Below are 23,139 nucleotides of genomic sequence, written 5' to 3'. Positions count from 1 at the left end.
CTTATTATTAAAGAGATGTTTTGATGTCCTTTAGGGGAACCAAGCGTCATCATCCCCCCCACCACCACCCTAAAAAACCCTGTAATTCGCACCCTGGATACACTATAATAAATGTAGGGTTCCACTCTATCGATTTGTGTAACAAGAAGGAGATAACTTGTTTTAAAGTGATGACAGAACAGGCGATTTTGCTCACATTTTAAGATTATAAGAATTAGTTTTTACAAATTTAACTGAATGGAACTTAAAACAATTAAGTCGCGTCCAAAACATCTCAACAATTGTGTTGTTGCAGCTAATTTTAATTAAATAGTTAGAACAAACATTATTCTTTAAGTGTAGTTCACCCAAAACTGGAAGATTCTCTCCTAAATTACTCATCCAGTTTTTTAAAAAAAAAACACAAAAGAAGATATTTTGAAAAATGCTGGAAATCGGTAACCATTGACTTCCATTGTATTTCTTTTCCTACTATGGAAGTCAATGGTTACTAACATGTTTTCAATTATCTTTTTGTGTGTGTGTGTTCAACAGAAGAAAGACAAAGGGGAGAGTAAAGAGTTAGTAAATTCTCATTTTTTGGTGAAACATATTGACCTTTAATATATAAGCTATAAGCTATTAATTATATCAATAACCTATAATAATAGGCCTATATAATGTCGGAAATATTAATATAGCAGAAGCATATGCCATACTGGACAATATTATTTAGAATAACATTGTATTGGTTATTGGATGGATGGATAGATAGATAGATAGATAGATAGATAGATAGATAGATAGATAGATAGATAGATAGATAGATAGATAGATAGATAGATAGATAGATAGATAGATAGATAGATAGATAGATAGATAGATAGATAGATAGATAGATAGATAGATAGATAGATAGATAGTCACTAAACTTTAAATGCAAATATTATTCATAGTGCGTTACGGGTCAGGGGTCAGCCTTTCTAACAAATCGAGATTTCACAAGAAGCGGCCGCCGGTGAATGGGATCCAATGGGAAAATCCTGTCTGGTCCTTCAGTGTCCAATGAGCTGAGATCAGGGGGAGGATCCGCGTGCCGCTCGCACAGAAAGAGACTTCAAGAAACTCTCCTCCAAACAAGATCCTTCTGGATACAAAGATGCCATGTTTGCAGTGAAATTCGCCGTGAAGTAAGTCTGGATATTTGTCGCTGTGGAGTTATGGACGCGCGCAAAGTTCGCGGCGTGCACTGAAATGAGGTAAGAAGACGTGGATGTTTTTAAACGCGTAAAAGTTATGCTAATGCAAAATAAGATGCATTCAACATGTTCAATGTCTTAATAAGCATCCTAGAATGCTGATATGAAGAGTGTACGCGCAGTTCAAATGATCGCATTCCGCTGTAAAACTAGTGGTTTTCTCTCATGCGCGCGCGCGTGTCAGGAGAGAAATGAACGTGCGCTCTTGCTGTTTTCCAGGAATATCTTTCGGGTCTGATGGATGGAAACTTCCTGAAGAGATTGTAGGCCTGAATGGATTTCATGTGTGCGTTTGAAACAAACTCCTCACTGTCATGAAGGTCAGTTCGCCTCAGGCCTCCGCGTAAAAAAAGCACCTCAGGAACATCAGTCGATTTCTGGGAGTTGGCGACGATGGCGGGACGTCTGTGAAATCTTCCCATGTTTATCTTCCCACGTTTGAGTTTGTGTTGTTGTGGATAAGAGAGTGCACTTAATCGAGGGAGTATCTGAGACAGCTGTGAGCGGCCGAGAGCATGAAGGAGAAGTCGAAAAACGCGGCGCGCACGCGGCGGGAGAAGGAAAACAGCGAGTTTTACGAGCTCGCCAAACTGCTGCCTCTGCCCTCCGCCATCACCTCACAGCTGGACAAAGCCTCCATCATCAGACTCACCACCAGCTACCTGAAAATGAGGATAGTCTTCCCTGAAGGTGCGTCAGTTTTTTGCGCATGCATAACAAATTGGATGCGTGTGTATTATGCGTGCGCACGGCATCTGCAACTACACTGAAAATATGTCTGCACGAGCTGAATTTAAACAAATGAAGTTTAGCAATGTTTAACTTGATTTCTGTGTATAATTCAGCCCGAATAAATTGTTTGCGACTACTCACCATAAAGAAATAAACGTAAATACAGGGATTCATTTTTAAATATCCTATATTTATTTTTGGGAAGCTGGACATGCTTGTTTTATTCAACTAGACATGTAATAAAATTGTTACGATTACTATTATTAGCTTATTTATATCTTATTTTTAAAATAAAATAACATTAGCGCTGATATGAATATCTGTAAATGCATGTGTTGATTTTTAAATTAATTTCTGAATTAAATTTTCTGTATTTAATCTGAATTTAAATACAAATTAGGTTGAACATTACTGCATTTAGCTTATTTGTTTACACTCAGCCCATATAAATTATTTGCAACCACTTTTTAAAAAAAATAAAAGGCTAAATCCATTGTATTTAGTGTAAATATTTAGGCGGTTCATTCCGCTGTGGCGACCCCGGTTTAATAAAGGGACTAAGCCGACAAGAAAATGAATGAATGAATGAATGAACATATTTAATTGTCGGAAGCTGAACATATTCGTTTTTATTTAACTAGGCCTGTAATAAAATTGTTAATATTGCTATCGTTTTTTATTGGACTATAATATTTTATTTTCTTGAACTATATAATATCATAAAATAATATTAGCGTGCATATGAATATCTACAACAATGTATATTGTTACGGTTACTTTTATTAATCTATTATTACCTCATTTAAAATTAAATAAGATTAGCGCTCTTATAAATATCTACAACTAGCCATGCAATACAGTGAGTAGTAGTAACCTATTAATAACTTATTCAAAATACTATAATGTTAGCGCTCATGTCAATATCTCTAACCTTAAATATTTAATTTTGGGAAGCTGAACATTGTTGTTTAATTCAACTGTATGCCTGGAATAAAATGGATTACTAAGATTCCGATTATTAGCCTGGTATTCTCTTATTTAAAATACAATAATATTAGCGCTCATGTGAATATCTGTAGCATACAATAATTCATCGTAGAAAGCTGAACGTTCAGCTAGGCCTAGAAATAAAATGTTAACCATTACTATTAGTATTATGATCTTATTTAAAGCGATCTGAGTTATTTGTTTGTAATTAATATTATTAGTAGTATAATTTGTTTACGTTATTAATACATAAATATATAGACAAAAATAAATAAAAGTAGTACGCACTTTGGCATTAAACTGTTTTACACTGTGCTTGTTATCTAACTTGAAGGCCCTTGGAGCATTATTATAGGATTTCTATGGGATTTACATATGCGCACGTGAAATATCTGGCAAAATAAAATAATAATAGCCCAGTTTAAATAAAATAGGACTAATTTGAATGATTTTTTAAACTATAAACACCCTAGCGAAAACAAAGCGGGCTGCAAAGTCGCAGCATATTAAAAATCTTAACAAATATCTCGTCTATCGTGTAGAAAAAGAGGTATTCAGTGAAACACGGACACTCTTTCTTGTTTTTTTTGGAAGCATCGTTTGTGACACTCGAACACAGACTCGGGTTTAATTATGTTACTGATTAATTAGTGATGTTTCCACCTGTTCTGCACGCGTGACTGAAGACGAGCAGCGTTAATTATCACTGTCTGATCAACACTTGACTAATGCGGCACCAAACAAATATTCACATGTATTATTATTATTATTATTATTATTATTATTATTAAATAATAATAATAATAATAATAATAGGATGACTGTTATAATTATCATTATTAGGCTATCATTATTAAATGTGCATGTAACAACAACAGCAATACAATTGATTAAGAATGCAATAATGGGTTTAGTGGATCTGCTGTATCTCTCAGCACGGGTTTACAATATGACAGACATAAATACGGACATTTCATCAAGCTAAACTTCAGTTCTAGGATATTTATACAGCGCTTTTTACAGTAACTATTGCTTCAAAGCAGCTTTAAAGGTGCACATGTTTGCATTACGATCAGTTAAAGCTAAATGCAATCAAATAATATAAGATATTATATATAATCATAGTTAACCTGCAGTTTTATAGCGTATATGTGATGTGTATTTTAATGAAGTGTCAAACTTGTCGCTTGTGTGCGCGTTTAATATCAAATCTACTGACTCTATCGTAAGCATTATTATTTGTATTTTCCGTTTATTCGTTTATATATTAGGCTATTCTGTTTCTCTGTTTTTATATAAGTCTTGCTTATTAATAGGCCAAGCTGTTTACCTCTGAATGAGAAGGATTCGTGCATTACGGGACAAATAATGTATATAATAAATTTTAAATAATAATACATAGTAATAAATAAGAATTAAAATTGCAGGGTTTCACACAATTCCTTAATAACTTTAACACAAATCGATCAAGTTAGCTTTTAATATTAATATTTTAGGTTAATTCTAACATGAAACTATTAAATTGCTTAAAAATTAAGTTATGAATTGTGTTGCTTCAATTCATATCAAGTAAGTAGGCTTGAACAAGCAGCAAAACTCATTTATTGACTATCGATAACATAAGAAAAATAGTTTTTATATATATATATATATATATATATATATATATATATATATATATATATATATATATATATATATATATATATATATATTAATCCTGGCTACTTTATTTGCCTTATATTTATTGTTTTTCCCATGTGGATTACATCAATGTGCGGCAGGTAGCTTTAAAATAAGCACGGTAAAATACACTTTCCCCGTGTAGCTATAGATACCTGACTGCATTTCCCCAGGTGTTTCTCTCATTACGTTGTAAATAAATGTTTTTAAACATACAATGTAAATGAAACAACTCGCCAGGGTTAAAGGTCAGCGAGGTCAAAGTAAAGACAGCTCGCATGTAGAGCTAGAGGAAATGAGACAGTAAAGTTTTATTAGAAAATGAAGGTGGGTTTATGGTGGTTATTTATTGCTGGGCTGTGAAGAGAATCCCTCTGACGGACGCCGCTGTCAGACTCCTATCGCGGAGGCTTTGTTTTCGCCTTATTTATTTTTCGACGTCAGCTTTTATTTTACAGGTTCTGGATGCTGTAATATAGGCTATTTTGGACGTAAATTCTGCTTCATGGCATTTCAGTTTAGTTTAGTTTAAACTTTATTGTCCGTTCTGCTTGACACAAAAAGGAAATTTTTCTTCAACACTGGATTTAGGACAACAATTACAAACATACACCAACGACACAATAACACTTACCAACACAACAACATAGGTTAAAAGTTTAAAAACCAAATTAGTCCCATACACAATACTGCAAATCATACTTGGTAACCACCTCATTTCCTACAAACATTGATCCGGTTTAGAACAACAACTGCCATTGGGATAAATGACTTTTTATAGGCATTTCTTCGTGCTTTAGGAATTCTAAACCTGCGTCCTGATGGTAGCAGTTCAAATGCTGAGTGAAGCGGATGTGTATTATCTTTAAAAATCACAACTGCTCTTTTTTCCATAAAAGAGTCAAATAAAATCTGCAATGAATGCTGTTTGTGACCAGTTATCTTATTTGCCTGATTTATAATTTGCGCTAATTTCTTTTTCTGTTTAAGTGTTGTGTTACCGAACCATGAAACAATATTATATGTGAGAACACTCTCTATAAGTGATCTATATGCCAAGTTTAAAGTCTGTGTACTAACATTAAAACTTCTCAATTTGCGGAGGAGATAGAGGCGCTGACTTGCTTTCTTATAAACCGCCTCTACATTACTATTAAAATTCAATTTATTGTCAATAATTGTGCCTAAATACTTGAAATTTGAAACCTGCTCTACTATTGTTTCGAAAATTAAGATTAAACGAAAGCTATTTATACCGATAATTTATGTATAATAAAAGTGTTTTAATAGCCATATCTATACGAATAAAATACATAAATATACGTGCGCTAGATTAAAATTCCTGCATGTTATACTAAGCCGCGCTGAAAAGATTCAATGTTTGTTTATTTATTTATTTATTTATTTATTTATTTATTTAACAGAAACAGTTGTTTTATGTCAATTTAAAATTTTCAGTCCAACTTTTTAGTCTTGCAAGTTTAACTGAAATATTTATATCGGAAAATCAGAATTAATATTCAGAAATTTAGTGTTATCTACACTCTAAAAACAAACAGGATTATTTCTATTCAATTTAGGGTAAATATCATATAGACAAAACCACTGGGTCAATTTTTTAAATTAAATTTATAAGCCAAAATTTACCCCGACATTTGGATTTGTCCATGTTTTACCCAAATTGGGTTAAAATAACTCATTTTTACATTGTATTTATTAATTCAGATACAAATAAATATTTGATCTATATTTAGATTTTTTAAATCCTATGATGTCCTTTCGGGAAAAAAAATTAAAAAGATTTTCTCTTTTGGATCATTGGCCATTGCGCTTTCAGCGCACATCAATTGTAGTCTTAAATGTTATTTATTTAATTTTATTTATTTACTCTATTATTATTAATATTGTTGTTTTTGTTATTATTATTATTATTATTATTATTATTATTATTATTATTATTATTATTATTATTTAAAAACTTATGTGGTCTTCAATAGCTTAAAGATTAAAAAAAAAATATTGAACCCGTTGTCGAAATTTCCCATAGGCACAAAACTCACAATATACAAAACACCTCTAAAAAAAACAATATCAGACATAAAATACAAGATCCTGACAAAACTGTCTGTCGATCAAACTCTTAATCAAAACTATCTTAATGTTGAAATCTGTTTTAAGTGTTAAAAATATATATATAAATCGCCCATATTTGTGTATAAAAAGCTCCTGCAGTGTGATTTAAAGCGGATTCAGAGGAGTTTGTGTTGTGTGCGTGTGTGAATGCGCTGTTTGAGCAGTAATGTGATTGTTTCTGCTGCTGGATAAACGCGGAGTCCATGTTTGTTTAATATTAAAGTAGAATCCGAGCTTTTGCTTTCATCTGATGTTTGTTTACGTGTGATTTGCATTTCAATAAGGATTGTGTGTGTGTGTGTGTGTATGTGTGTGTCTATGTGTGTGTATGTGTGTCTGTGTGTGTGTCTATGTGTGTGTGTGTGTGTGTGTGTGTGTGTCTATGTGTGTGTATGTGTGTCTGTGTGTGTGTCTATGTGTGTGTGTGTGTGTGTGTCAGACTGTTTGCTTTATCGAGTTTCGCTGCCTGCACGGGACCATCATAAATACTCCTCATTTACATTCACCGTGTTTACAGTCAATTCACAGTGAAAATATTGACTAGCTGATAGTCGGGTGACAGTATAAAGACTATTATTCTTTGTTGTTATTTTTGCTCTGCTTTATTATGAAACGGGTCGCGCATTTAGAGATGCTTTATTTTTGCGATTTGTCGGCTCTTTTTTCGCTTGATGACTGCGTTTTCTCTGTAGGCTTTGATTATTCGTGTGTTATTATAATTATAATTGATGCTATTATTATTAATATCGCCTAATAGCTTACTCTGAAGTGTTTAATGAATATTCCGCAGGTCTTGGGGAATCTTGGGGCCATGTGAGTCGAACGACTTCACTGGAAAATGTCGGCCGAGAATTAGGATCACATCTGCTTCAGGTACACAATCACACACAAAACAACACCTGATTGTAATTATAATTCCTCCTCTTCTTCTTTCTTGTTTCTTCTTTCTTATTTTTTCCCATTCGCTGTTGTAGGCTCTAAAGTTTTTATTGTACGCAGTTATTTAAATGTGATTATGCATTATTTCCATTACTGCATTATGCATTATTAAACATCGAAGTTATTTTCTATGATGCAGAATTTGCACTACAGTTTTATTTAATCGCTATAGCGGTCCAAGTTTCACTTGTTACTTGGCTTAAACTTGACTAAAAATGATCAATGCGTGTACAGTATTTATTAATCATAGTTGAACATTTACTAATGCATTATTAACATCCACATTTATGCTTGTTAACACTAGTTGATGCACCCTGAGGTAACATTAACTAACAATAAATGACTGTATGTACATTAACATGAATAAATACTGTAATAAATGTACTGTTCATTATTTTTAATGCAAGTAACTTGCGTTATTAATAACAATAGTTAATAATTTCCTTAAGTTATTTAGACTTTAAGGAATGCTGGGTTATTTAAAACCAAATTTGGTAAAATATGGCCAAACCCAAACGTTAAAAGTTAGATTTGGTCCTTAAAAAAAAAAATTTAAAAAAAATAAAATAAAATAAAAACAGCAGTTGTGTTAGTCCCTATTACACCCAGGATTTGGTCGAAGCAACCCAGCAGTTGTTGTTAGCCTCAATTGCACTCAGAGTTTTTCACAACTCAAACATTGGGTTCAATTTGGTCCTATTAGCTTAATGAAAAACATTGTAACCCAGCAGTTGTGTTAGTCCCTATCACACCCAGAATTTAGTTGAAATAACCCAGCATATATATTTTAGAAGTGCCACCTACACTGAAAAAAAATTATTCAGAGATGACTCCTTGGATTTACTAAATTTTTTAACGTAAAGTGGTTGTAAACAATTTATCTGTGTTGAATTTAAACAAACAAATTAAGTTGAACAATAATAAACTTAATTTGTTTGTTTAAATTCAAAACAAATAAATTGTTTGCAACAGTTCTGCATGCAACACTTTTTTCAGTGATACTGTTCTGAAGAATTAATACGAAAGCTTGACTGAATCTTAAATCAGATGTAGCTTTTCATCTGAATGTATATATATATATTCTACACACTAATAATAATAATAATAATAATAATAATAGCAGTAATGAGCCTCTGTTTCAATGTTCTCCAGGCTTTAGTTGGCTTCATCTTTGTGTTGGCAAAATAATGTAGGCCTTTATAATACATGTTAGATAATAATGAATAATAATACATGTGTGATGAATAAAAGCTGCAGGGTTTCACACAGTTCCTTCATGTTGTCCCAACACAAGTTAAATTAATCGTTTTTTACAAATGTAGAAGTTAATTTTAACATAATTAAGTTCCCTGAAATCAAAGTTAATTGTGTTGCTTTAACTCATATTAAATAAGTAGTTTGAGCACGCAGCAAAAGTCATGTTCTGACTAACGGTAACATTAGAAAAAAGATCCTGCCTACTGCATTTGCCAATGTTTTTGTTTTTCTCGTGTGGATAATAGAATTTTGTGCGGCTTGTAGTGTGCATAATGAACATAGTTAATAAAAACAATAGTTTTCTAATCATTAATTATGCTATAATAATAATACTAATACTACTAATAATAATAATAATTAATGATGAGCCTCTGTTTAAATGTTCTCCAGACTTTAGATGGCTTCATCTTTGTGGTGGCTTCTAACGGGAAAATAAGACCTATAAAATACATGTTAGATCATAATCAATAGTAATACATGTGTAATAAATAAGATTAATACAAAGTAAAGAATATAAAAATTGCAGTGTTTTATAGAGTTAACTTTAACATAAAACAATTAAGTTGCCCCAAAACAGAGTTAATACTTGTGTTGCTTCAACTCATATTAAATAAGTAGCTTGAACAAGTAGCAAAAGCCATTTTTTGACTAGATAACACAAGAAAAAGGAGTAAAATATACAAATCCTGGCTACTGTATTGGTTTTTCCATGTGGATTATACCATTTTTAGTGTGCATAAGAAAAACAGTTTTTTTCTAAACACTAATTATGCACTAATAATAATAATAATAATAATAATAATATCACCACTGAGCCCCTGTTTGGATGTTCTCCAGACTTTAGATGGCCTCATCTTTTGTGATGTTCCTGATAGGAAAATAATGGCTTATATGATACACATTAGATCATAATAACTAATACATGTGTGATAAATAAGATGAATAAACTGCAGGATTTCACACAATTCCTTCATGTTATCCCAACACAAATCCAATAAGTTAACTTAAATCGTTTTTAGGCTTCTATTTTAAGTTAATTGTAACATAATTTAGTTGCCCAGAAGCAAAGTTAATTGTGTTGCTTTAACTCATTTTAAATAAGTAGCTTGAACAAGCAGCAAAAAGCCATTTTATTTTACTCTATATAACATATAGTTTGCATAATAAAAAAATAGTATTTTCTAAGCTCTAATTATGCTATAATAATTAGTTATATAATAATAATATAATATATAATAATATATACTAATAATAACAGTTGCACTACTGAGCCTCAGTTTAAATGTTCTCCAGACTTTAGATGGTTTCGTCTTTGTGATGGCTCCTGATAGGAAAATAAGACGTATAAAATACATGTTAGAATATTAGAAATAGTAATAGATGTGAGATAAAAAAGATTATTAAATTGCTAAAAAAAAAAAAAAAAACTGCAGAGTTTCATAGAGTAAACTTTAACATAAAACAATTAAGTTGCCCCAAAACAGAGTTAATACTTGTGTTGCTTCAACTCATAATAAATAAGTAGCTTGAACAAGCAGCAAAAGCCATTCCTCTGATCATAGATAACATAAGAAAAAGGAGTAAATATATATCCTGGCTACTGTATAATAATATATATATAATAATACCAATATATAACAATTATATAATAAAAACAATAGCACTAATGCGCCTGTGTTCAAATGTTCTCCAGACGTTAGACGGCTTCATCTTTGTGGTGGCTCCTGATGGGAAAATCCTGTACATTTCAGAAACGGCGTCAGTGCATTTAGGCTTGTCACAGGTAAAGTGCACATTTTCTGCTCGCTTTCTAAGCAGGCCTGTCACAATAATCAATATATGGACTTAACACACAACACATGGACACGACCTCAATCATTTCTGCGATGCATTATATATATATATATATACATCACCCATACATAAGAACTGATTTTAGCTGATTGTGCAACATATCTATCTCTATTGGAGGTGTCAGTGTCACTATGGGTGATAAACACTACAGTATTTACTGTATACAGTATATTTACAGTGTATGAGGGTGTCAGACAGCTGAAAATAGATCTGGTCGCAGCCTCTGTTACTCTTCACCCTTGCACTTTTTTTTTGTTAACCTTTATTATTATTTGTTTATTATATGCGTTTCACATTCTGATTCTAGTGCCTCATTATTTAAATGACTTTAATTAAATGAAATATCCTTAAGTAAGTATAATGTGTTCTCTGGAAGAGCATTGTGATGATATTATATTGTCATTCTGGCATTATATAATGAGTGGGGGTCTTAAAATGACAATAATACCCCTTATTGCAATATATTTTGCTGCAATATGTCCTACAACACATAATATACATCATGACAGGCTGTTCGTATTCAGTCTGGCTTTGTTTTCTCGCCCGGCGTCTCTGACTGCAATGACTAAAGTTCATTTTAACAGGTAGAGCTGACGGGGAACAGCATTTATGAGTACATCCACCCCGCAGACCACGACGAAATGACCGCAGTGCTGACGGCTCACCAGCCCTATCATTCACACTTCGTCCATGGTGAGGCCAGCACACACACACACACACACACATACATGCGCACAAATCACTTCATCTTCCCTTAAAACCTTCTGCGTTTTCTTCTAGAGTACGAAATGGAGCGCTCTTTTTTCCTGAGGATGAAATGTGTCCTTGCTAAACGTAACGCAGGATTGACGTGCGGTGGTTACAAGGTGGGCCGCTGTCTGCTTATTTAATGCGTGTGTGTGTGTTGACTTGTCTCCGTCTGCATTAGTCAAAGATGAAACATGTTAGTGTATATTAGTATCCGAGTGTTTTCTGTTTATTTACGGTGGTGAATTTCATTTTTGGGAGTTTCATATTTCTGCTTTGTCCATTTTTGATGTTGAAAACTCAACTCAGCAGTTTAATAAATGGACTTTTAGCGTCAGTTTAGTTGTTTGAAGTAGTGTAATGTGTAATAAATAATGTATAGAGAAATAGGTTTGTAAAAATAATGTATTGGCAGATTATTACCAGGTTTTTGTAGCGTAATCAGTGGTGGAAAGAGTACTGAAAAGTCAAACTCAAGTAAAAGTACCATTTCTTGCCTAAAAATGTAGTGTGAGTAGAGTAAAAGTACCTGTTGTAAATATTACTCAGAGTAGGAGTAAAGTGTAGCCCTTTTAAAAGTACTCATGAGTAGTAGTATTACGCTGTTATAAGCTGATGCATTTACATGTCATTTGTGGATGTGTGTGTAAACGTAACATTCTGTAGTGCTTGTAGTTATTGCCCAGCAGACACACAACGTCATACGACGTTAATATTAGGGTAGATTTAGGTTGTGATGTCAGGCGACCAAAATTCAATGTCTAGCCAGTGTCTAAGGATAACGTTACTTTGAATTCGAATAACAACGTTAAAAGACGTTGATATTTGGTTGATTTTAGGTTGTTAGAAAGTGACCAAAATCCAACGTCGAGCCAACATCTTAAACCAACATCATACTGATGTCAAACTCTGATATTTATTCAATCCAACATCTGATAGACGTCATAGTGGTAACGTCCACACAACTTCAAGCTGTGACATCATTAGACGTTGATATTTGGTTGGTTTTCGGTTGGACGTTGACGTTGGTCTGACTTTGAGTTCTGAACTTAACCCGATTTTCATTTCAATTTCATTCACCGTTATTTGTAAAGCGCTTTTACAATGTAAATTGTGTCAAAGCAGCTTTACATTGAAGATCATAGTTAACTCCAAACAAAATGCAACGTCCCCACGACATTGGGGTACATCGTCAATCTGACATCATGTTGATGTCTTGTGCTTGCTGGGTGTTTAAAGCCATTTGGGTCCCCATACAGTAAACATCCGTCATCTTCTCATCTCTGACCTGCATCTAAACAGTGTCCGGGTCAGGGCCTGTAAAGATTTTGGACATCTTCTTGGACACTTTTAATGCTTCCAAACAGTTTGCTGCATTATTAAATCGCCCATGTCTTGAGGTAGTTCATCATGAGGCGATTTACCTACTATGTGAGATTTGATTGGACGGGAATTACAGGACTGATTTTTCTAATCCCCATAGACAAGAAAATAATACAGTAGTGACTGCAGGTTGAAGGAAAGTAGTGGAGTAAAAGTACAGATACTGCAGTAAAGATGTACTCAAGTGAGAATAGAAGTGCACATTTTTAAAACTACTCAATAAATTACAACTCCTTAGTAAAAGTAATTAATTACAGCAATTTGAGTATTTGTGTTTAGTTACTTTACATCACTGAGCATAATACACCAACTAAGAAAATTTGGCATTTTAAACTATTAAAAATCTCAATAAAGGTCCATTTTTCAAACTTTGCATTTTCAAAAGCTTTTAATGGACACATAATGCTATTAAAATGCATAAATAAAAGAGAAAACCCCACGGAAAACAGTTAATTTACAGATATTTTTAGTGTGTGTTGACATAACATTACAAAAGGGATTTTGCTTTTATTTTATTTTTTTTATTTATTTATTTTTTGCTTTATTAAGCTCATTATACACATATTTAGAAGTCAAGAATACAGCATCTGTATCTACAGTTATAAACTGCTTACTAACATCCGTTAATGTAGAGTTTATGCTTAACAGGTAATGAATTCACTTTTTAAGCCATTTTAAGGTCAATATTATTCGCCCCCTTAAGCAATATTTGTTTTGATTGTCTGCAGAACAAACCACTGTTATACAATGGCCTGCCGGAGTACCCGAACTTAACCTTATTAAGTCACTTTAAACTGAACTAGTGTCTTGAAACATATTATGTGCTGTCATCATGGCCAAGATAAAAGAAATCAGTTATAAGAGATGAGTTATTGTGAACTTTCCCAGAAACTGGGCAATATATATATATATACAAGGGGGCTAATAATTCTGACTTCAGCTGTGTATATGTGTGTGTGTGTTCTCTCTCGGCAGGTCATCCACTGCAGCGGGTACCTGAAGATCCGTCAGTACAGTTTAGACATGTCTCCGTTCGACGGCTGCTATCAGAATGTGGGTCTGGTGGCTGTAGGTCACTCGCTCCCGCCCAGCGCAGTCACCGAGATCAAACTGCACAGCAACATGTTCATGTTCAGAGCCAGCCTGGACATGAAGCTCATCTTCCTGGACTCCAGGTATACGGATGGATGGATGGATGGATGGATGGATGGATTGATAGATAGATAGATAGATAGATAGATAGATAGATAGATAGATAGATAGATAGATAGATAGATAGATAGATAGATAGATAGATAGATAGATAGATAGATAGATAGATAGATAGATAGGTGGATGGATGGATGGATGGATAGATAGATAGATAGATAGATAGATAGATAGATAGATAGATAGATAGATAGATAGATAGATAGATAGATAGATAGATAGATAGATAGATAGATAGATAGATAGATAGATAGATAGATAGATAGATAGGTGGATGGATGGATGGATGGATAGATAGATAGATAGATAGATAGATAGATAGATAGATAGATAGATAGATAGATGGATGGATGGATGGATGGATGGATGGATGGATGGATGGATGGATGGATGGATGGATGGATGGATGGATGGATGGATGGATGGATGGATGGATGGATGGATGGATGGATGGATAGATGGATGGATGGATGGATGGATGGATGGATGGATGGATGTCAACAACAAATAGATAGATAGATAGATAGATGGATGGATGGATGGATAGATGGATGGATGGATGGATGGATGGACGGACGGACGGACGGACGGGCGGACGGATTGATGGATGGATGGATGGATGGATGAATGGATGGATGGATGGATGTCAACAACAGATAGATAGATAGATAGATAGATAGATGGATGGATGGATGGATGGATGGATGGACAAAACCTTTTAAGTCAGTTTTTCTTAAACGCAGCTTTGTATTTGTACACATTTCTGTGTGTGTGTGTGCGTGTGCATGTGTGTGTGTGTGTGTGTGTGCAGCTGTGTTTAGTAAGACACACACGTTGAGCTTACCTCTAACCATATTTGTCCCATGCCTGCACGTGCCAGTGTGTGCACAGGTGTTTGTGCCTCCGCCAACACCATTGTTATTCAGTTGTGTGTGTGTGTGTGTGTGTTTGTCAGGGTTGCGGAGCTCACTGGCTACGAGCCGCAAGACTTAATAGAGAAGACACTTTATCATCACGTCCACAGCTGTGACACTTTCCATCTCCGCTGCGCGCACCACTTGTGTGAGTGAGCTTTGTTTTTCCTCATTCCTCTGCTCGCGTCTCTAATAATAACACACACTGCAGAACACACACTACCACATCCAGCACACAACAGAGCGCAGTAATTGATAAAACCACCTTACAGGAGATGAATATATGATTTAGTGATTTGAACACGAGCTTAGAGGAAGCGTGCCAGCTATTAGTGACTAAATTAAGCAGCCGGAATTGGAAAAGGAGAATATTTTCGGTCCTTAAATACACACTTTACTATTACACATTGATTCATCTATTATGTCTCTGATGAAAGCACAACACTGGTCATCGGGAGATGTGATGTTTGGGTTTATTTGCTCTCAATAGTTATTAGATTAGGGTCTACATGCGGAAATGGAGTCAGTAATTGGAGCTGTTGTGAGTCAAAACTATTAAATACACTTAGCGGCCACTTTATTAGGTACACCTTACTAATACTGGATTGGACCTCCTTTTACCTTCAGAGCTGCTTTAATCCTTTGTGGCTGAGATTAAAGAAGGCACTGGAAATATTCCTCAGAGATTTTGCTCCATATTGTCATGATAGCATCACGCAGTTGCTGCAGATTTGTCGGCTGCACATCCATGATGCCAATCTCCCGTTCCACCACATCCCAAAGCTGCTCTATTGGATTGAGCTCTGGTGACTGTGGAGGCCATTTGAGTACAGTGAACTCATCGTCATGTTCAGCAGTCTGAGATGATTGAGCTTTATGCTGTGTTATCGTGCTGGAAGTAGCCATCAGTAGATGGAGACACTGTGCTCATAAAGGGATGGACATGGTGAGCAGCAATACTCAGGTAGGCTGTGGCGTTGTAACGAGTGCTTGTTTAAGTTACTGTTGCCTTTCTATCAGCTGCAACCAGTCCGGCCATTCTCCTCTGACCTCTGGCATTAACAAGACAACACAGAACTGCCGCTCACTGGATATTTCCTCTGTGTCGGAGAATTCTCTGTTAACCCTAAAGATGGTTGTGCGTGAAAATCCCAGTAGATCAGCAGTTTCTGAAATACTCAGAGCAGCCCGTCTGGCAGCAACAACCATCAAAGTCACTTAAATCCCCTTTCTTCCCCATTCTGATGCTCACTTTGGACTGCAGCAGATCCTCTTGACCGTGTCTGCATGCATAAATGCATTGAGCTGCTGCCATGTGATTGGCTGATTAGAAATTTGCAGTTGGACAGGTGTACCTAATAAAGTGGCCGGCGTCTGTAAAAGCACTTGTGTAAAAGTTGCTATGTTAATGAAAGGAAATTAATAAATGATTAAACTTTTTTATGTCAGAGATCCTTTAAATTCCTTATGTGGCCCCAATGCAAATCGTAGTGGATTGAACATAAATAAATTAAGTTGCCCCCAAAAAATGTGTATTAGCTCATTTTAATTAAGTAGTTTGAACTGAAGTGTTTTGAGTGCATCCTCATTTTGAAACAAGGTAAAGTTAAAAGCAAAATTATTGGTACTTATACTTTTAATATATATTTCCCAAGCCCTGATTTTAAAGATATTGTTTTACCAACACATTTGGAACTAGTGTTTAATCAAGTGATTTAATTGCATGCATAATAAAGGATTGTATTTGCATAATGTGTCTAAATATTTTGTATATATAAATAAACCACCAATGAGCTTAGAGGAAACGTGCCAACTATTAGAGACTAAATTAACCAGCCGGAATATTTTCCGTCCTTAAATACACACTTTTCTGTTGCGTATCGGTTCATCTATTATGTTTCTGATGAAAGCACAACATGGTTTGTTGGGAGATGTGATGTTTGGTTTTATTTGCTATAAATAGTTATTAGATCAGGGTTTAAATGTGGAATAATAAGTAATTATAGTAATATAGATAATAATTATGTACAGTAATTATAGCTGTTGTGAGTAAAGACGATTAAATGAAGCACTTGGAGTGCTGAGGGAAGCAAATGAATGATTTATTTTAATGAACACTTTACTTGATGGAAGGGGGTGTTCATGAAACCTTTATAATCATGACATGACACGTGAATGTGAATGAGATTTGATGCATGCTTGTTGTTAAGCGCTTAGCTTTGACATTGTAAATGCAAAGATGACATTGTTTTTGTGTTCCCGCTTCGAATGTTATAACTCCATTGAATTGGTCAGTTGTTATCAGCTGATAGATATGGGCCAGTAGGGGCCTTCTGTACTTACTGGTAGTCTCAGAAGGCTGTTATCATCTATCCACATGGTTAATCAGCTATATTATTAGAGAAGACTCCAAATCCAGATTTGTTGTTACATTACTGTGACGGTTGGGTTTAAGGTAGGGGTAGACGTTAATAAAATACAATTAATGTGAAATTTAATTAATAATATAAATAATTCTCGTTAAATTTCGGCCACAACCGTAATTGATCTAGAGCTGGTTAACTATGTAGTTGGATGATAATAACCTTCTTAGCCTACCAGTAGGCGCAGAAGGCCCATATCTATGAGCTGATAACCACTGATAAAGTCGAGTGATTACATTCGAATAGACTGTGACGTGACAATGTGACGTAAATGCAACATAACCTGGTTTTGCTGTTGTCATGACAACTTGACATTGTCATAAATCCGTCATAAACATGATTGTGATATTACTGTGTCATAAATATTTTTCTGATCACTTCTTCAAACTACATTTGACATTAAAATGTCTTATAAAAGTGTCTTTAATATTTAAGAGCGTTATTAACATTTAATGACATTTTAATGACAAATTTAGATTTTTGTTATGAATATTAATGAATTTATGGCATATTTATAACGGCTTTATGACAATCATGTTTATGACGGATTTATGACAAGTTTCCCTGCTGAAAAATCCAGCTTAAACCTGCCTAGGTTGGTTGGCTGGTTTAAGCTGGTTGACCAGCCTGGTTTTAGAGGGGTTTTGGCCATTTCCAGGCTCGTTTCCACAGCTTGGTCTTAGCTGGTAAGGCTGGAAAATGACCAGCTAGAACCATCTAAAACCAGCTTGACTTGATTTAAGCTGGTTTTAGTTGGGCTCCCAGCCTGGCTAGGCTGGTCAAGCTGGTTTAAGCTGGTCATTTCCCAGCCTGACCAGCTAAGACCAAGCTGGAAATGGCTGGAAACCCCTCTAAAACCAGCCTGGTCAACCAGCTAAAACCAGCTAACCAGTCTAAGCTGGTCTAAGCTGGATTTTTCAGTAGGGTTTGGTAATGTCAAGTTGTCATGACAACAGCAAAACCAGGTTGTGATGTATTTATGTCAAGCTTTCAAAACCAACAATGTCATCTTTGCATTTAAAATGGCATAACTGAGTGAATAGCAGCTGTCACAAGCATGCATAAATGTCTTATGAACACCGCTTGAAGTATTACCAGTTGAATGGTCTTTGCTCTCTCTCTGTAGTGCTGGTAAAAGGACAAGTCACCACTAAATACTACCGATTCCTGGCGAAGCAGGGCGGATGGGTGTGGGTACAGAGTTACGCCACCATCGTCCACAACAGCAGATCATCCAGACCTCACTGCATCGTCAGCGTCAATTACGTCCTCACGTGAGTGCTCTGCTTCAAGATCAGAGGATTTCAGATACAACAGCATGTGCTTCTGTTTGATCCTCACACTGTAATACATGTAGGTCTCCACACTGTTCATCTGGTCCCAACACAAATTGGTTGCTAACTTAACAAATGTAAGTGGATTGAACATAAAACAATTCAGCTCGTTATAAATAAATACTGAGCACATTATGAAACAAAGCTAAATTATTGAGAAGGGTATAAATGGAGGTCGGAGCCAGCTCCAAGTGGATGGGAGTTGAGCTCCAAGTGGGCTGTACAAACCTGGAGTTTTTATTTTTATTAATGTCTTTTATATAACACAGAGTCCAAACTATTGTGTTTTATGAATGTCTACACCTACCCCAACCCCAAACCCAACCTCACAGTTACCCATTTGTGTTTTTATAAATGTCTACTACACCTACAGCACCCCAGCTATCTTGCAGCATAAGTCCCTCCCAGTTGGAGGTCACCCAGCCCACTTGCAGTAAAATCCCTCCCACTTGCTGCAGTGATACCTACTCGAAATTCATTTATTTTCCTTCGGCTTACTCCCTTAATTCATCAGGGGTCGCCATAGCGGAATGAACCGCCAACTTTTTTCAGCATATGTTTTACGAAGCAGATGCCCTTCCGGATGCACACAACACCCATACACACTCATTCACACACACACACACACACACACACACACACACACTCATACACTACAGCAAATTAAGTTAATTAATTCCCCTATAGCGCATGTGTTTGGACTGTGGGGGAAACCAGAGCACCCGGAGGAAACCCACGCCAACACAGGGAGAACATGCAAACTCCACACAGAAATGACAACTGACCCAGCCGGGACTCAAACCAGCGACTATAACCACTGAGCCACCGTGCCACCTCCTACTTGAAATTATTAGCATTAATTATTTAAAAAAAAAAATGTGTTAGTATTTATTTAACTACTGAGTAATACTATTAATTAACTACATGCACTTACTGTCTGATTAGGGAAAGAATGAGGGTTAAGTTTAAGTATAGTTGCATGTAATCATGCATAATTAATTATAATTACTGCAGGAAGTACTTGGTATGTGTAACACACCTTGTTCTTGTATTTGAATATACTTAAATTATTACAACTTAAATAATTATTATGAATTAATTTATTTTATTTTATTTATTTTTTCGTTTTATTTAATTTAATTTTATTTAAATTTATTCAAATTTATTTAATTTAATTTTATTTTACTTTATTGTTTTATTTTATTTTATTTTATTATTTTTTATTTTTTTATTTTTTTTATTTAAATTAAATTAAATTAAATTAAATTAAATAAATTAAATTAAATTAAATTAAAATAAATTTATTTAAATTATTTTAATTCATGAATTAATTTAATCAATTAATTTTAATTGAATTCTTATTATAATAAATGTAAAATTGGTTGTGTTGCTTAATATTTTTGGGAAAACTATTATATTTTTTCTGATTAATCCTGTAAAAAAAGAAAATAATATGTATTTTTATTAATTATTATGTCAATTTATATATTTACATTAAAAATATATAAAAATAGTTTTAAAAATACATAAAATTTATTATATTATAAATGACAATTTACATTAAATAATAGTTAATTAAAAATATATATATATTATACCAGTACATGCTCAAAGTGTTTAATAATGCATGTGAGCGCACATACTTAAATGCCATGAGTGCCATATATTAGGCAAAAGCCCTGTAATTTCCTCAGTCTTCTGTCTACAGTTGTGTTGAATGGCCCTTATTATTCCACTAATACACAGCACAAAGCTCATCTGAGTGATCTCCAACTAGCAGCGTGTTCAATACGATATCATTAAGGGCTTAATTTATAGTGTTTGCGAGTCCCGATGCCCATCACTCACTTCGGGGTGTCATTCCTGCTCTTGCTTTATATAAAAAGCCAGCTGCATGTAGAGGAACGGCATGAGAGCCGGGGCTCGCGGGTGATTTATTTGTCATGCATTCATACTGACAAACTCTGTGCATTACCGCAACGACCTGTTCCCGCTGAATATGCCTGGAAAGAATGAGGTGGGATTGAGCAATGGAGCCATCGCTCACACGCTGCGGCTCCGAGCGACGGACGTATGCTGTGTGGACTGTATTTAAACACACACTTCCAGAGAGCACATTAAAACTGATGCCAGCATATGGAGCGTTGACCTCCTTCCACACACACATACAGTTGGAGTCAGAATTATGAGCACTGCTGTATATGTTCCCCAATATCTGTTTAATGAAAGCACATTTCTAAACATAATAGTGTTAATAACTCATTTCTAATAACTGATTTATTTGTTGACAAGATACTGTGTTCTGCTTAAAGTGTCATTTAAAGGCTTAACTTGGTTAATTAGTCAAGTCATTGTATTATTATATAAAATGCATAATAATAAAGTGCACATGTACACTCAGCGGCCACTTTATTAGGTACACCTTACTGGTCCCAGGTTAGACCCTGTTTGCCTTCAGAACTGCTTTAATCCTTTGTGGCAGAGATTGAACAAGCTACTGGAAATATTCCTCAGAGATTTTGCTCCATATTGTCATGATAGCATCACACAGTTGCTGCAGATTTGTCGGCTGCACATCCATGATGCCAATCTCCCGTTCCACCACATCCCAAAGCTGCTCTATTGGATTGAGCTCTGGTGACTGTTGAGGCCATTTGAGTACAGTGAACTCATCGTCATGTTCACCAGTCTGGGATGATTGAGCTTTATGACATGCTGCGTTATCCTGCTGGAAGTAGCCATCAGAAGATGGAGACACTGTGCTCATAAAGGGATGGACATGGTCAGCAGCAATACTCAGGTAGGCTGTGGCGTTGATGCTCAATTGGTACTAATGGACCCAAAGAAAATCTCCCCCACACCATTACACCACCACCACCAGCCTGAACCGCTGATACAAGGCAGGATGATCCATGCTTTCATGCTGTTGAGGCCAAATTGTGAGCTGAGCATCTGAATGTGTGAGCAGAAATGGAGACTCATCAGAGCAGCAACGTTTCTCCAATCTTCTATTGTCCAGTTTTGGTGAGTCTGTGTGAATTGTAGCCTCAGTTTCCTGTTCTTAGCTGACAGGAGCGGCACCCGGTGTGCTCTTCTGCTGCTGTAGCCCATCCGCCTCAAGGTTGGACGTGTTGTGTGTTCAGAGATGCTCTTCTGCAGAGCTCGGTTGTAACGAGTGCTTATTTGAGTTACTGTTGTTGGAACCAGTCTGGCCATTCTCCTCTGACCTCTGGCATCAACAAGGCATTTGCGTCCACAGAACTGCCGCTCACTGGATATTTCCTCTTTGTCGGAGCATTCTTTGTAAACCCTAGACATGGTTGTGCGTGAAAATCCCAGTAGATCAGCAGTTTCTGAAATACTCAGAGCAGCCCGTCTGGCAGCAACAACCATGCCACGTTCAAAGTGACCTAAATCCCCTTTCTTCCCCATCCTGATGCTCGCTTTGCGCTGCAGGAGATCATCTTGACCATGTCTACATGCCTAAATGCATTGAGCTGCTGACATGTGATTGGCTGATTAGACATTTGTGTTCATGAGCAATTGGACAAGTGTACCTAATAAAGTGGCCGGTGAGTGTACATTGACTCTATTCACTGAGAAATGGCTTTAAATTGTTTATACTATGTTCTGTAAGTGAATTGCACGCCATTTAAAAGCGTCATTATAACTGAGAGTGTATTGGTTGTAATAAGTCTGCGAGTGTCAGACGGCTCTTCAGCGCAGCTATAAAGGAAAAGTGTTTATGAGCTTTAATTAATAGGCTGTAAAGATGATGAGTGTTTATAGCGCACAGCTTGCAGAGTGTGTCTTTTCTTTTGTGATGTTCCCTCCGCTGTAATCCACGATTCATTTTCCATGAAAGTGTGCAGCGCGGTGTGGATGTAACAAGTGCTGTTCCTTGTTTAACCTCTCCACACGTGCCCTCATTCACAAATGCACAGCTAGCGTTTAGAAAGAAAAGGAAACGAGCTGGATGTGTCTGCCGTCTTATCCTGGTGTTATCAGAGAGGCTGTGAGGTGTGAAATGAGATTGTGTGTGTGTGTGTGTGTGTGTGTGTGGCGGCTCAACTGAATGAGATTGTGTGTATGCGCACAAGAGCGACCTGTTGCATCCCCCCGAAGGGATAGTTCACCCCAAAATGAAAATGTCCTCATTATTTATTCACCTTAAATTCACCTCTTTTTTTTTTGGTTGAAGATGCTTTGAAGAATGCTGGAAACCTGTAACCATTGACTTCTATTGTATTTGATCTGCCTACTGTGGAAGTCAATGGTTACAGCTTTCCAACAGTCAAAGAAAGAT

General features: G+C 35.5%; 1 protein-coding gene across 3 annotated transcripts in view; it reads left to right on the top strand.

The window, feature by feature from the left end:
- Positions 1-1,113: 1,113 nt before the first annotated feature.
- sim1a (SIM bHLH transcription factor 1a) overlaps positions 1,114-23,139 on the top strand; it is a 37,196-nt gene continuing 15,170 nt past the window's right edge. Inside the window, exons 1-9 of one of the 3 annotated variants that reach the window (XR_012391333.1) lie at positions 1,114-1,238; positions 1,458-1,928; positions 7,564-7,646; positions 10,663-10,752; positions 11,408-11,516; positions 11,604-11,689; positions 13,929-14,128; positions 15,118-15,224; positions 18,626-18,773. Coding sequence is in view for 2 of the 3 variants with exons in the window: in NM_178222.3 (NP_835740.2) it covers positions 1,754-1,928; positions 7,564-7,646; positions 10,663-10,752; positions 11,408-11,516; positions 11,604-11,689; positions 13,929-14,128; positions 15,118-15,224; positions 18,626-18,773 (998 nt within the window). In the remaining variant the exon portion in view is untranslated. Of the gene's footprint in view, positions 1,239-1,457; positions 1,929-7,563; positions 7,647-10,662; positions 10,753-11,407; positions 11,517-11,603; positions 11,690-13,928; positions 14,129-15,117; positions 15,225-18,625; positions 18,774-23,139 lie in introns of those variants that run through there. The other 2 variants (NM_178222.3, XM_073924568.1) reach the window with 2 other exon arrangements.

The sequence above is a fragment of the Danio rerio genome, chromosome 16 (genome assembly GCF_049306965.1).
Source record: "Danio rerio strain Tuebingen ecotype United States chromosome 16, GRCz12tu, whole genome shotgun sequence".
NCBI classification, from domain to species: Eukaryota; Metazoa; Chordata; class Actinopteri; order Cypriniformes; family Danionidae; genus Danio; species Danio rerio.
Note: the sequence above shows the minus strand (reverse complement) of the source record. Positions and strands in the feature narration are given on the sequence as shown.